Source organism: Vicia villosa, linkage group LG3 (assembly GCF_029867415.1).
Source record: "Vicia villosa cultivar HV-30 ecotype Madison, WI linkage group LG3, Vvil1.0, whole genome shotgun sequence".
Lineage (NCBI taxonomy): Eukaryota > Viridiplantae > Streptophyta > Magnoliopsida > Fabales > Fabaceae > Vicia > Vicia villosa.
The window spans coordinates 62,254,295-62,270,926 of NC_081182.1; the positions used below are offsets into that span (position 1 = coordinate 62,254,295).

Here is a 16,632-nt window from a genome sequence, read left to right on the forward strand (position 1 = left end):
ATAAATTTTGCAACCCTTCAGCCTCATTCAAAGCATAACATTCAAGGCTAACATAATCGTCCCTTTGAGATGCTACAATCTCCCTCCTTACCTTATCACGAGTCAAATGATAATTAGAGGCCCATGTAATCGTTCCCTCGTTACTACCATTATCTGTAGTAGGAAACTCCACCTCAAACTAAGTTTTCTCCGTCATAGTTTCTAAAAGTTTCATCCCTTGATTTTTACTCTTCTTTCTTTGAAAGAACTCTCTACCAACCAAGTAAGCTGCTTTGACACCAGCCTTATTCCACTACGCCAAACAAGACCTTAGACATCGTTTTTTTTGCTTTAGACAACGCTTTAAAGCGCTGTCTATTCTAGCGTTGCTGTAGGTAAAGACAACGCTTTTTTTAAAGGGAAAGCGCTGCTAAAGGCCCCCCTAAGTCAGCGCTTTTAGTTTAAAAGCGCTGCTAAAGGCCCCACTAAGCCAGCACTTTTAGTTTGAAAGCGCTGCTAAAGGCCCACCTAAGCCAGCGCTTTTAGTTTAAAAGCGGTGCTAAAAGCCCACCTACGGCAGCGCTTTTAGTAAACAAAAAATTAAAAAAAAGCTACTTTAGGCAGCGCTTTTAGTGTAAAGCGCTACCTAAGCTATACAATTTTTTTATATATATAATTTACTTAAAATAGTGCTGTTTGAATTATATATTTTATATGCACCTGTTTTTTACACAAAATAGCCATAGTAAAGACTACCTGTAATTTGCGATCTATTCCTTCTTGTTTCTTAGGATATTTAAGAAAGAGATGACAGCTGACAGCATATTTCAAAACAGAATCACCTAGCAACTCAAGACGTTCCATAGAAAACTTTTCATAGGATCTTAAACATCAAGTACATTGACTTCAACACGTCTCTTAGTAAAAAATTACTAAACTGTAATGTTATTCTCTTCTACCACCCATTTACGGGTACAAAAAAATCACCGATAAATGTCGTTAGATATAAATAATCAATAACTAGTGATAATTATTATCTACATGAAAGAATAAACTAATCTCTATCATCATGCACCACCTTCTCCTCTTTTTCTACTAATGAATCGTCTAAGTATAATGTTTCAATTTGATTAGCATAGCACTTGTATCATCCAACGAGCCTCGTGAAGCAGAAAATTCCGCAAGCTTTTTACATGCCATCGATGGTTGTTTGTTGTTTTCTACGCAAAATTGACGAGCAATGTCTATTGCTTCTTGATTACTAACCTGAAATCAGAATGAAAAAATAAACTTGATCAGTTAATCATTCTATGCATTCAATAGTAGCTCAATTGGTTAGTAGCTCAACATGTGAGACCAACCTTGAGGGACCATAAAAAAACACAGCTTTCATTCTATACACACCTTTAAACGAGACCTAATATTCTCTTTATCACCATTGACATTGAACCTATGTGACAGAACCAAAGAATCCTCTTCAGAGGAGCCAGAATCAGACGAAGATGGTGCCAAATGTCCCTATCAAAAATAATTGTGTCAGAAACTTCAATGTAAATTGAACAGGAAACAAGTAACTTATACGTTCTTCTAATTCACAAGAGTCTCACTTTTATGTACAAGAAAACACAAAAGATTAAGCTCCCAAAGATAAGGGTTGAATAAATCTCTCCCAAATGATCATAAACGATTGTTGGCACACCTTCAATAGGAAACATCAGCATAACAAATTTATGAATGAGATGATATATTTCTCATAAATTCTCTCCTTTAAATGAACTAGAAGAAATTACAAAAGTAAGAGTAGAGAAAGGTGAGTAACTCACCACCAAAGAGCAACATAAGTAACCAAAGTGACTAAATACGCAGAAACACCATTCGCCTGAAAAAATTCAAAAGCAAAAACAGAAGTTAATAGTTATCATCATAATTCAGGAAAAAAGTAACAAAATGAAAGAGAAACAAACAGAAACAAACCTTATACACAAGACGATTGCCAGTGGGAGAAATAGGGTTGTAAACAGTTTTACCAGGAAGAAGAAGCTGAAGCACGACTTCAAAAACACCATAAGCAGCGATAATTTCGCAAGTGAGAAGAGTAGGTTTAGGCCACAAATCAACAAAACCTTGAAAACCGTAATCCTAAAGTAATCAAAAGTGTTCAAAACCGATCCATTCGCAACCGCCAGTGTTCAAAACTGATCAATTTCAAATTAGATCTGATTCAAATTCAAAATTGAAGATTAGAGATTCAATTAGGGATCAATTAATCAGTACTTATAGTAAAATTACAAAAGGAGGAAAAAGTGTGAGGAGAGAAATCATGGAAGCATAGGTGACGAGCGGTGAATGAACGATGTCGTTCTTCTTAGATTCCGCCATTTTTCGATCTGCTTCACTGTGTTCTTGACTTGTTTGTGAGTGAGATAAAGAAGCTACGCCGTCTGAGGATTAGGGTTGATGTTTGCTTTTTGAGTTTTCTTTTATATTTTATAAACTAAATATATTTTATAAACTAAAACTCTGGCTAATGTGACAGCGCTTTTAGAAATGTGGCAGCGCTTTTAGAAATGCCTTAGGCAGCGCTTTTTAAAAGCGCTGGCTAATGTGGTCTTTTACCAACACTTTTATAAAGCAACCCTTTTAACAACACTTTTAAAAAGCGTTGTCTAAGGGTGCCCTTCTAGCAGCTCTTTCCCTCATTTTCGTGAACAGTTTTCGTGTTTTATTTTTTATTTTACTTATAGCAGCGCTTTTGTATAAAAGCGCTGTCTAAGGTGCGCTGTCTAAAGTCCATTTTGGCGTAGTATTCTTGATCTCGTCAATGATGATTACACGCTGGTTGCAGAGAATGCAATAGAAGCACAAAGAAATGCACAATATAAAACGAGGAAAAAGGATTAGAAGACATTGTGAAGGTGCAAGAAACACAAGAAATGGAGAGTTTGAATTGATTTGCACTAAATATAATCTTTTTCCAACTCAAAACAAGAGGTTAACGAGTGAATAAAAATAGAAGAACACAATTATTTTTATCCTGGTTCACTGTTAACTAAGTTACTTCAGTCCACCTGCCAAGGTGATTTTGCCTTCTCAATAAGGACTTAATCCATTATAGCCAAACTGATTATAAACAACCACAATGACCGTAACCACTGCCTTCTTGAGACTTCTGACTAACACTAGTCTCTCAAGGAAACAACCACAATAAGCTTATGATCAACCTTGCTGGAAACCCCAACAAGTTCAGCTGATCCTTATTGTGAAACCACTACGACCGCAACCACAGCCTTCTCGAGGCTTCTACTAACACTTAGTCCCCCAGGGAATCTATCAACCAATGTTAATTACAAGTATGTATTACAAAGATGCTTCTAATATGCAGATTACATAATATTTTAGTACAGTAAGAAAAAAGTGTTGATAAGCAAGATATGAACAAAAGATCCTTGCTAAAAATAGAAGACTATACAAAGAATTTCTCTAACAGAGTTTGTGCAGCGCTTTAGTGTAGTTTTGTAGAATTGATTCGTTGATTTCAAATTCTTCAAATGACTTCCTTTATAGAGAAGGATAGACCCGTTGGAGGGTAGAATAGGAAAACAACGTTCTATATCCATCAGTGTGTAGATGCAACAATGTTTAAGAAGATCGGTGACTCGACGACAGTGAAGGTGAGGTGGGACACACTTGTGCAGTGCTATGGTGGCGACGCATCAGTGAAGAAAGTAAAGTTGCAGTCCCTACGTAAGCAATATGAGAATCTCAACATGAAGAACAATGAGAAGGTTCTAGACTACATCTCCAGAGTGATTGTGGTCACAAATGAGATGAAGGCTTGTGGAGAAACACTTTTAGAACAAAATAATCATCGAAAAGGTTCTAAGATTGCTCACTCATTAGTTTGATTACATAGTTGTAGCTTTAGAACACTCGAAATACACCAACACCATGAAAATTGAAGAACTACATAGTAGTTTAGAGGCATAAGAGTTACGTCTAATAAAAAGAAACTCTGAAAGAGAAATAAAACAAACTCTAAAAGTTTCTTTGGTTAAGAATAACAAGAAGCAACATTGGATAGAGAACAAGAAAAATATGCCGGTGGTTCTCAGAAGTTAGAAGTCTCCAATCAGATGAGAAGAAACATAAGAATATTCAAAAGGGAAAGGAGAAGTTTGATAAGAGAAAGGTTCAGTGCTATTATTGTATTAAGTATGACCACTTTGTTGCTGATTGCTGGTCAAAGAAAGAAAGAAAGGATGAAAAAGCCAACATAGCCAAAGGAGATTCTAAGGATGAACATGTGCTATTGATAGAATATGAGAAGGAAGGCTAAAAAATGGTGGTATATGGAAACCGACTGCTCAAATCACCTAACTATAAACAAACAATGGTTGATTGCTTTTGACTCTAGTAAAAAGACCAAGATCAAACATGCCGATGATGAGTATCAGAATGTTGAAGAAATGAGAAATGTCAAAGTAAAATTGAAGAATGACAAAATTGTATTGATCAAGGATGAATGGTATGTTCCTGGCATGAATAGAAGTCTGATGAGTGTAGGTCAGTTGCTTGAAACTATGAAAGACAATCTCTTGAAGTTATATGTCAGTGGAAAGAAGTTAATTATGCAGTATGCACTAGGAAGAAACAGGACATTCAAGGTGAATGTTGAAACAACGGACACTCAATGTGTTAAAGGGAGAGTGAGTTGTGGCACAAGAGATTGGGACATCTGAAATAATATGGTACATGGAATTCCAAAGATTTTGGAACCAAAGAAATCATGTGATATATGCATGAAAGGCAAGCAACCAATATCTCCATTCCCATCAGAAATGTCTCCTAGAGCAACTCATGCTTTGGGTGTAGTGCATTATGATGTATGTGAGCCATTTAAAGTACCTTTACTGGGGGAAACAAGTATTTTGTGTCATTTGTGGATGAGTTCACAAGAATGACATGGGTAACACTAATAAAGTTCCAACATGAGGTGTTTGATGAGTTCAAGAAGTTCAAATTGAAGGTTTAAAATTAAAGTGGACAAAGGTTGAAGATCTTTAGAACTGCTGGTGGAGGTGAGTTCAATTCAACAAAGTTCAAGAAGTTTTGTGAGGAGAGTGGAATTGAGCATGAGGTGACTGCTCCATACACTTCATAAAATAATGGTCTTGTTGAAAAAAGAAATAGAACTCTGCTTGACATGACAAGGATCATGTTGAAGGAAAATGATCCACTTCGGTGGTGACTTTGTAGTTTTTTCCAGCGTTAGTAGGCTCAAGAAGTTTTTGCGTCGTGACAGTAAATCTCAAGACTAGATTCTCTTGTTGTATATGGTTGCAGTTGCTTTCAGCATAACAACACTTGTGAGGGAGGTATGTGCTCTCCTTTGTTCTAAAAGGTTGACTTCCTCCCTGATTTCCTAGGTATTTTCTTCTTTCGGCAAGGGGTGTGTTTTCAAAGAATGCCTCATTCAGTCTGTAGGTGAGTCGAAAGAGTGTTCCACATATTTTTGAGTGGGGTGTAGTTGTTTACGGTGATTTCCGGTAAACAACCGCTAGTCCTCCAAACTATCAATATACTTTGGTTACTTGCAAGATCGACTAGATTGATCATAGGACATGTGTCAAAAAGTTGTCTTTTATGATGATTTGGGTCATACTTTTTGGTTTGGGTTGTAATGTGATAATGTAAATCTACAAATAACTACAAAGTAAAACTAAACCAAAAGGCAATGAAACATAACTTGGTTAGACAATAATCATAAATGACTTCGACGGAAATATAAAGGAAACTAAACTGCAAATATGGAAAGATTCGACGAGAAAGTAAAGAAAATTGAAAGAACTTCGATCTTATAATAGAAAGATAAACATATATAAGGTGTTGGTGTTACATGTACATTTCTCAGCGAAAACTCTTTCTCTAATGCTTGATACTTGAGTGATTTGTGAGTAATTTGTACAAAATGAACACCCTGGATCCTACCACTAAGACCCTTATTTATACTAATTCGACCCTGACGGTCCTATACTAACGAAACGCCACGTTGCCCATCTGCATGTGCTCCGAATCCCTGGGGCTCCACCTGTCCTCCTGGATTCAAACAGAACTTTTCGAATTTCAAACCTTCCCGCTCGAACCTTATCTGATTCGTGACAGCGTGTCCTTCGTGAGAATGTATCAAAATACCTTAAGTCTTAACAATCTTTGCATTTCGAAGACTACTTAAGGCTTCGAAGACTGACTATCTCAATTCTGCTTCGATTTAGGAACCTTCATCATATATAACATTCTCAAAAATAGCCATTCAAAGCCATTCTTTCTCCGAAACTTAAATCTTCGAAGAATATACGTATTATTCGAAATCTCCAGCTAACAGTAGTCTAGTATGTCCAAAGGACATGTGAAAGCTCATATGCTCAATTTTCCTTAGTCACCTCTAGTCTTCCTTTCAATCTTCATAACAAAACTCGATTTGCTGCTTCGGTCTGCCAAATTGTTTGAGGATGCTCCACTGAAATGAAGTGTTGAATAGTCTTTAAGTCCTCCACAAAATGGATTGGAGAGGCTATGGCGTCCAGTGTTGTTAGGAATCATCTTTCAAGAATTCTGTTGTAGAAGCTTTGACAGGAAATTGTGAAGAAAACCACGTTTACAGTCCTCCTGTCCTTCCCTCTACCGAAAGAGACTGGTAGATTTGTTGTTTCACATGATTGAGTTGAGGATTCGTTTAGTACTAGTAGCCTATTGCCTTCACATGACTTTGAAGGTGAGAAACTTCAAACCTTGTATATGTAACCCCAACTTCCTAAATATTTTGAGATACATGAGATCACAAAAGTTTCTTTCATCAATGGGGAACCCCACCACCGAATGATGGGCTAAGTGGTTGTTACAACCATCACCAGAAGTGTTACGTTAGGAGTTCCATCCACCTTCTCGTGGTCTGGAAACCTTAACAGTGACCCATCTTTCTGTCGTTTCTTGGTGTGCATACCTCTCGACAATGAAAGCTCTTTCTCTTCATGTAGCCTCTGACCGATCGAATTGATGACAAAAATAAGAGAAGGTCCGATGTGAGAAGGACAAAAACTGATCAAGGAAATAAGATCAAAAGTTAATTTCTTCATCTTAACACGACCATTACATCAACCGTGACTTTAATTAGATGGACCTGATTGTGGAAATTCGCAGGAATCAGGAGTAGATTCCCATAAACGATGCCACATTCTGAATCCAAACTTGAGATGATGAGATAACATTTCATTATAGTGGACCGAGCTTCTGATATATAGTGGAAATGAAGACAGCCTACAAGGTTTAACACTCCAACGTTCAAGTCAGTAAAAATTTAAATCATACCTTGCACCAGATTTGGTTGGAGAAAAGGACCACCACGAGTAACAAACGGTCTATTTCCAAATCCAAACAGTCCCTTGTAAATGTAATCGTCATTAATTAATCACTAATTTGTTCCACAGTTGCCGCCCCTGTGCACTCATCTTTGAGCATTCATTTACTTTGTGTGCCGTCCAACTTTGTTTGTTTGTTTCCAATTCCACTGCCTTCCAAGTAACATAATTTAATCTCCTAATTAAGTTCTTGTTATCTTCGCTTCTATCTTCTCTATATAGTCAACACATTCTTCATTCTTTTACTTCAACATATCTCATTTCAAGGCTTTTTTTTTTGTTGGGCAGATCCAATTATTTGATAAGTGTTTGAAGATGAATTCAGGCCACTCCACAGGTAAATTAAATCTCCGACTCTATGCATGCTCAAAGTTTTAAATGGCTATATTAATATATGATGTCTCAATTATTTTTAAATATAGTGTATCCTCCACCTTCAACTGCACCTCCCCCTCCTCTTGGTTACCCTACCAAACAAGACAATCAACAAAATCATGCAGTGGAAACAAAGTCCAAGGGTGATGGATTCTGGAAGGGATGGTAATTAATTATGTTAATTTTTTTTTATGAAATTGTCTATGACTTAGTACAATCTCGTAATTTTTCTGCCAATTTATTTCATGCAGTTGTGCTGCAATATGTTGCTGTTGTGTCTTGGATGCATGTTTCTAATGGCTCGGAGATGGCATAATAGGATTTTTTTTCTCATCATATATGGCATAATTTGGATGTGTTTTCATTAATAATGCTTAGTTTTTGAAGTACATTTTATGTAAATATATTTCTTCAAACTAAACAATGTGAGACTTATAATTTTTTCATTCACACACAAAAATTAATAGCGTTTCATAAATTGGTTAAACTACAATTTTAGTAAGAGATTAACATTTTTTTCTTTTAAAATTGGTTAAACTACAATTTGTGTCTTCCAATTTTATTTTATTCACGAAATTGATCTTCTTATTTTAAATTCAAATAGTTTTGATTCACTTCTCATGAATTTTCATAGAAAATCGATGAGATGTTCATTTTTTAACTTAAATTTTTATTTATAAATTCATGCAATAGATTTATATACAATGATTTGTCAGGTTTCACAAGAAACTTGTCATTTAAAAAATAAAAATATTGTTAATTTTAAATACAAAAGTAAGAGAGGGAGACCAAATAGAAAAGTAGAATTGATTTTTAAATAATTTTAAAATGTTTGATTCTTCTAAAATATAATTAATTTTGCATTATATTTGCAACTAAATATTATAGCTTTTGAGTTAAGTCTGATTTTTACTTTAAAGTTTACTATTTTATTTACTTCTATAAAAGTTTATCTAAATATAATTTTAATTACAATGAATTTTACAAAATAAATTTATTCAAAATCAATTTAATTCACCGCAAATTAAATACATGCTAAAAACCGATGTGGGGAATCATTTATATTTGCAACTAAATATTATAGCTTTTGAGTTAAGCCTGATTTTTACTTTAAAATTTACTATTTTATTTACTTCTATAAAAATTTATCATTGGTTTTTAGCATGTGTTTAATTTACGGTGAATTAAATTAAGAATTTTTCTTTACCCACCTCCCTATCTTCTTGATCACCTCTGGTGAAAAACTCAAAATACCCTCACTTTGGAAATGCACTTCCGAAACGTTTTTTTTTCATTTAAAATTTGTCTTATTTCGGAAATGCACTTCCGAAAACACGAAAAAAAAGGTGTTTTCGGAGATGCATTTCCAAAAACACCTCCTTTTTTGAGTTTTCGGAGATGCATTTCCGAAAACACTTTTTTGGAAGGGGGTGTCTTCGGAGATGCATATCCGAAATATTCCAAGACCAAATTGGTCTTGGAATGTTTCGGATATACACTTCCTAAAGAATTCAATAATTATTAAAAAATTAAAATCAAGGTGAATCAATACAATTAATAGGTATAAAATCAAGGTGAATCAATAAAATGAAGGTGAATCAATAAAATCAAGGTGAATAAAAATTTCCTAAACAATTTTAAAGTTAAAAATTATTTTATTAACTTATATAAATAAAAACATTTTAATTCCATAAGTAAATTTTGAATTATATAGAATTAAATATAAAATTTATTCATTAAATAAAATTAAGACAAAATCTTTTTTTAATTTTTTTAAACTAAATAAAAAATTATAACTCATTTTTAATTATGAATCAGAATAGAAATATATAAATATATAATAATAATTAGGCTTAATTGCAACTTTGGTCCCCCTATTTAGTCATTTTCTTGATTTTGATCCCCCTACTTTAAAAACCACTATTTTATTCCCTTTTTAAAGTTTTCTCTTCAATTTTGGTCCCCCTTCAAATTTGGAGGTATTTTTTAATGAGGTGGCGTTATTTTTGCTGATGTGTCAATGCCATGTCATTTTAATATAATTTTTTAATTTATTATTTTATTTTCTTTTTAATGATTAAATATTTTTAGTTATTTTATTTTCTTTTTAATGATTAAGTATTTTTAGTTATTTTATATTATACATATTTATTTATTTATTTAGAAATTAATTTTTTTAATTTATCATTTTATTTTCTTTTTAATGATTAAAATTTTTTAGTTATTTTAATTATACATATTTATTTATTTATTTAGAAATTAAATATTACATATTTTAAAATATATGTATTTGGGCCTAAATTTCAACTTTTATATAAGTGCAGCCCAATCTCCAACAACACAACAATTCAAGTGTAAAAGTATATTATAAACACTAACTTTTAGATTTAAAAATTCGATGTGGGACTTAAAGAAGTGTTCTCCAACAACACTAATTAACATTGGAATGTGGTATCCATTACATCTCTGGCCCCGTATATTGATGTTATCTATTACATCTCGCTCTTGTAGATGCAGGTCAATAAAATCTGCTATTAACAAAAAATATTCCTGCTGCCAACCGTAAAAAGTGACATGCTCAATCAAAGGAAATTACTAAATTATGAGACTTGTATGCAAAATACTAAATTATGAGACATCCAAAAGATAAATGGTGTATGACATGTGACATGTTAATTTGAGAAGCATCAAAAGAATGGCTATCAGATCTTGCTAAGACAAACAAGCTTCCTGGAACCTGCAGAGTGTATAACAGCTTACTATTCAACATAATATTCAAAATGCAGAGAAAAAAATAAGATGTCAGTATGCCTTATATCATTTATTTCTACTGTTATAATATTAAAAAAACTAAAGCCTCTATTAAAAGGCAAAAGACAAATTTAAAACAAGATCAGTGTAAAGAATTTCGGTTCATGCTCACATTCAAAAACTAGGAAGTGATAAAATGTTCATGATGCAACTCTAAAGATATTAGGCTTAATTGCAACTCTTCCTATTTATAATATATTTTTACACTTGATTTGTTGTAATGTTAGAGATTTGGCTATTGAGACACTTGATCTGTTGCAACTCTTCCTGTTTCTTTAAGTCCCACATCGAATTTTTAAGTCTAAAAACTAGTGTTTATAATATACTTTTACATTTGAGATGTTGTAATGTTAGAGATTGGCTGCACATATACAAAAACTGGAGTTTAAGCCCAAACAAATATTTTAGAATATGTAATATTTAATTTCTAAATAAATAAATATGTATAAAATATAATACCTAAAATAATTTGATTATTAACAACAAAATTTTAAGAATATAAAATAAAAAAATTTAAAATAAAATGACATGGCATTGACACATAAGCAAAAATAACGCCACCTCATTAAAAAATACCTCCAAATTTGAAGGGGGACCAAAATTGAAGAGAAAACTTTAAAAAGGGACTAAAATAGTGGTTTTTAAAGTAGGGGGATCAAAATCAAGAAAATGACTAAATAAGGGGACCAAAGTTGCAATTAATCCTAATAATTATTAATTTTGTAAGTGAAATATATAAATATATAATATATAAATATATAATAATTAATATATAAATATATAAATATATAATAATTATTATAAATTAAAACACTCATTTTTTAATTTTTATAATTATTATATAAATATATAAATATATTTATAATTAATATATAATAATTATTATATAAATATATAAATATATAATAATTTTTATAAATATATAATAATTATTATAATTATTATATAACTATATAAATATATAAATTAAAACACTCATTTTTTTTTAATTTTTTTTGTAAATACATAATAATAATTATAAATATATAAATATATAAATAAAAATTATAACTCATTTTGTAAGTGAAATTATTTTAGTTTTTTTAATTAAAATTATTTTAAATTTTAAAATATGAATCAGAATAGAAATATATAATAATTATTATTCATAACTCATAAATTGTATCAAAATATATAATTATTATTATACATTACATTACTCATAAATTATATCAAATTTATGATATATGAATTAATTAATATCCTAAAATTAATTTTTGGGATTTTTAGATTTTTTTTTTGTTTTTTTGGAGATGCATCTCCGAATTAATTAAAATCCCTATTTTTGAGATTTTTTCGGAAATGCACTTCCGAAGTCTGGAAAAATTTAGAAAAAAAATATTTCGGAAATGCATTTCCGAAGCAGGGAAACCATATATCCTTCTACAAGTAAAACCATATATCCTTCAACAATTTTTGTTTTTTGTTTTATGCAGATTAAGCTTTTGAATATTTAAAAGAGAAAAAGGGATATGCACTGACAGTGTAAAGTTTTTTTACACTGTCAACCAATCACAACCATGTATCTAATTAAAACACAATTTTAATTAAAAAAAACTAATATGACATGGCAAGTGTAAGGATTTTGATTGGTTGTATGTGTAAAATTTGTTTACACTGTCAGTGCACTACCTTTAGACTCTATTTAAAAAATCAACATGAACATGAAAACTTTAAAGATACATCATCATGAATTATCGGAGACTCATGAACAACTTATTTTTCGGACAAAAGAATCAAATATTTATTTTTCCATAACAATAACATGATTTAGGATTTTATATGCACAATGATTGGGCTCTTGACATTGTGGATGCCATCTGACCAAACAAGCGACGATGAAAACTCAATTTGACGTGATCCTACTCTTCCAACAGCGGTGACAACAAATGATTGGGTCTCTAGTAATGATTTGAACGAGAAAAGATTTGGCTTTGCCGTAATCTTGACATTTAGAATTGGGGTGATAATAGCCTTGTAGGTTGCGTTGTGTGAGCCAACATTTGTAACTATTCTAGAAAACTTGATATTGAAAGGTTTATGAGGAAACACTGAAATCACTAGTGCAGGATAATTTAGATTTTTTACCAAAGATGGGTTAGAAGCTCTATGACAGCTTGAGTTTTCTCCACTAATTTGTTTAATTTTTCCATTATCGTAACCATAATTACAAAGCATTTGGACATAATCGTCCTTTGTAATGTTATAAATAAGTCCTGGTTGAATAGCTAATCGTGGATTAACATTCCCTGATCCATAAGAAAACTCACCAGCCATATTATTATAAGCACCATTCATTGGTTTTGCTGTAGTCATGATGGCAGATTTGATAGTTGCAGGTGACCAATCTGGATGAAAAGATTTCACATATGCAGCAATTCCAGCAATGTGGGGACATGCCATAGAGGTTCCGGAATCTATGTTGTACTTGACCTTTCTCTTATCACCGACATTTCCAGAGGGTGGGGCTAGAGGTGAAAATGCAGCCAAGATACCCACTCCTGGGGCACTTATATCAGGTTTCATAATGTCTGGAACCACTGAGTTCGGGCCACAAGAAGAGAAAGATGCAATTCTAGGAGCAGTTGAGTCATGGAAGATCTCACTCTTCAAAATTTCAGCTATAGGAGATTTAGTTGAATTTGTGTAAGATAGAACAATACCATAGTCTTTTGAATCTAGGTTAACTGAAGGAATTTGAGATACAAAAGAAATATCGTTAAGTTCAACATTTGAGACTATGCCAAATGCGCCACTTTCAAAAGCTGATTCTTCATGCCAAGGTGATCCACACAAAACAATTTTACCTTTGACCATTGTTTTGTCAAAGCCCTCCAAGCAAGAAGCCTCAACTATTGGCATTTTTGTGCCATTTGAAGTGAAAGTATTAATTGACCTACCAACGAGAATATTTCCATTTCCAAGAATGAGTTTATCAATGAATTGACGATCTATGGTAGTTGCCGCAACACTAAATAACCAAGGTGCTACACTTTCAGTAGAACTTGGGTCAGGACCAGAATTTCCTGCAGAATGCGATGTGAGTATTCCTTTCTCCATGGCATGAAAAGAACCAATAGCTATAGGATCTTTTAGAAATTCAAGGCCACGTGAGAACCCAATTGAAATTGTGATGATGTCCACTCCATCAGCAATGGCATCATCAAATGCAGCTAAGATATCACTACTACTGCACGAACCATCTAGACTACAAATTTTATACATAGCAATCCTTGAAGATGGAACTCCACCTCTAGCAGTACCTTTTGCAAGATCATAAAAACTCACACCTTGCACCTCTCTTCCACCTACAGTGGATGATGTGTGGGTTCCATGACCTTCATTATCTCTTGCATTATCCACTCCATCACCGTAAAATCGTGCTCCAATAATTTTTTTGTTGCAAGTGAAGTTAGAACCGCCTTTACAAACTCCCATCCATTTATTTGGAATGGGACCAAGACCTAACCAATCATAAAAGATCAATTGCTTTAGCAACTTAATACACTTAACTTATATAGATATTCTAAGATACTAACCACTGACTCCATTTATAAATACTAGATGTTAAAAAGAATGATATAGTGGTTAATGATTTAATCTCCATTCAAATTATGTTACTATTTTTTTTTACAGCAATCATACTACTAATTAGTAATTACTAACTTTTCATTTTAAAAAATAATAATCATGTAAACAAATTTGGGTAAAATAAGAAATTAATTAAGTATCAGAATCACAAACTATCATATCTAATTAATAATGTATCAATTCAAAGTGGAGTCAATATTTTGTACATATGGGCAAATTTTAAAAATAAATTAATATAGTTACACCAAAATATTTTAATTTAACTAATAAAATACATACCTTTGTCGTTAAAACTTTCAGACTCTGGCCATATTCCTGTATCCAAAACTCCAATTATCAATTCACTTTCAATAGTTTTATCCCTTTTGATTGATTGAGAAAATCCAAGAAAATCCCATGATCTTGTAGTTTGTATGTGAAAATTTTGGCTTGGAAAAACTGAAACCACTTCATTCATGTTGAGAAGTTTTTCCTTTTGTTGGTCATTAAGAATGGCAGAAAAACCATTAAAACTTCTCTTATAACTTTGTACCAAGAGATTTTCTACACCACTATCCCCACTGATTTGTTCCAACATAGTGAGATGATGCGATGTTGGAGAGTATGATACTCTATTAGGAAGTGAGCCCATATAAACAATGTGAAGTTTACTGTTTTCATCACCACTTTCAGTGGCACAAAACCTCAAAAAAGTTATTGATGACAAAACAATATAGACAAAGAAGAATAAAATAACACTATATTTAACCATTGTTTATTTTTGAGATAGTGAATAGTTAACTAAAGCCCAAATGCATGTGTATATATACAGACAAGAAAGACCAAATTATATAATATATATTTAATGAAAGTATATATACACATGAAAGTATATAAAAGAAAGACCAAATTATATGATGTAGGATCAAGTTAACTATAATAATGATTAAAAATTCTTAAATATAATTTAGTAATTTACAAGAAATGAATTAAAAAATAATATTTTAATGGCTTATAATTTTAAAATTAATATTAAGTATTCCTTAATATTAAATTTATTTTGACATCAAATCTTGTTACTTCATTTTTAATCTAAATGTCCATGTTATTCGTTTGACTTTGAATATATTCTTATTAATCATTATAATATATTTCCTTTTTGAAAATTATATTCAAATAATTTCCTAAAATGAGATTTTATTTTGGAAAAATATCTCTCTTTTATTTTTCTTTTTTTGATATTAAAAGCTGTAAATTACATTATGATTTTACTTATTTTATAATTATAAGTTTATTTTTGAAAACAAAAATCAATATAATTTTCAATTTGAAGAGAATATCATCCTACTTAATCAACGTGCCTATAATAATGATCAAAAGACTAAAAATAAAATTTAGTAATAAAAAAATGTACTTGTACAATAAATAATATTTGACCATTCTCTTGATAAAATTACACATCAATGAACTTATAATAATAATAATAATAATAATAATAATAATAATAATAATAATAATAATAATAATAATAATAATAATAATAATAATAATAATAATAATAATAATAACAAATAATAATAAAATAATAATAATAATAAAGGATGACTATTTTATTTTATTTTTTAATTGAACATAATATAATATTAGACCTTTTTTTTATGAGTTTAAATAATATACATTGAAAGTGTAAAATAATTTTATACAGTGGACCAATAGAAAATTATCAATTCGTCATATTATAACAATATTTTAAAAATGTACGCGTGGTGTGGTAGGATACACATCGTTCAGTTTTTATGGCAAAATATCCTTTTCGTCCCTTAACTTTACCTCAGAGTCCTATTTGATCCCTTATCTTTAAAAAGTGTCATGTTGGTCCTTTAACTTTCAAAATAGCGTCACGTTTGTGCTTCCATCTCTGGTCGTTAGTCAAAGCTAGTAAATACATTCTAGGTGGCATTTTTCGTGGTGACATGGATATAACATATAATATATGATGAAAAGTGTATTGTGTTGTTCATAAACCCAACAAACCCAATTGAAGTAGTCCTAAAACGTCTGCTGAAGCGAAGGCGCATATAAAGGAGGAATCGAAGTGAAATCAACGACTGGACACATTTTTTAAGGCGCTTAGGCTTGCTATATCAAAGGAGCGGCAGATTGAGGACATGTTTATCAGAAGGTTAGTAATTTTTTTTATCTATTTTAGGTCAAATGTTTTAGGGGAAATCGTTGTTATGTAAATGTTTTAGTCATTTTAATGTTTTAGGGAAAATATTTGTTTTGCTTTAGGGAAAACGTTAAGGGATTGTGTTTGTATTTTGAAATTTTAGGGATTAGGGCAAATTTTTGTTCAAGTTAGGGGTTACGATTGTGTTAGGGTAATGTGTGTTTTTGTTACCTTCTATTTTAGTGCAAACTCTAATTACGAAAGTGATATGAA

General features: G+C 31.5%; 1 protein-coding gene, 1 long non-coding RNA gene and 1 pseudogene across 2 annotated transcripts; 1 reads left to right on the forward strand and 2 right to left on the reverse strand.

Annotated features, from left to right (window-relative positions):
- Positions 1-1,086: 1,086 nt before the first annotated feature.
- LOC131658195 (7-dehydrocholesterol reductase-like) lies at positions 1,087-2,358 on the reverse strand (annotated as a pseudogene).
- A 5,295-nt stretch (positions 2,359-7,653) lies between these two features.
- LOC131655930 (uncharacterized) lies at positions 7,654-8,143 on the forward strand. Its single transcript, XR_009299923.1, has 3 exons — positions 7,654-7,731; positions 7,817-7,934; positions 8,021-8,143. It is a non-coding gene; the product is annotated as an uncharacterized LOC131655930 (long non-coding RNA).
- Positions 8,144-12,389: 4,246 nt separating this feature from the next.
- LOC131655931 (subtilisin-like protease SBT4.3) lies at positions 12,390-14,862 on the reverse strand. Its single transcript, XM_058925733.1, has 2 exons — positions 14,490-14,862; positions 12,390-14,083 (listed from the first exon to the last, which is right to left on the reverse strand). Exons 1-2 carry the CDS (start codon positions 14,839-14,841, stop codon positions 12,390-12,392), a joined length of 2,046 nt encoding a protein of 681 aa, XP_058781716.1. The 5' UTR covers positions 14,842-14,862.
- Between the last annotated feature and the right edge of the window lie 1,770 nt (positions 14,863-16,632).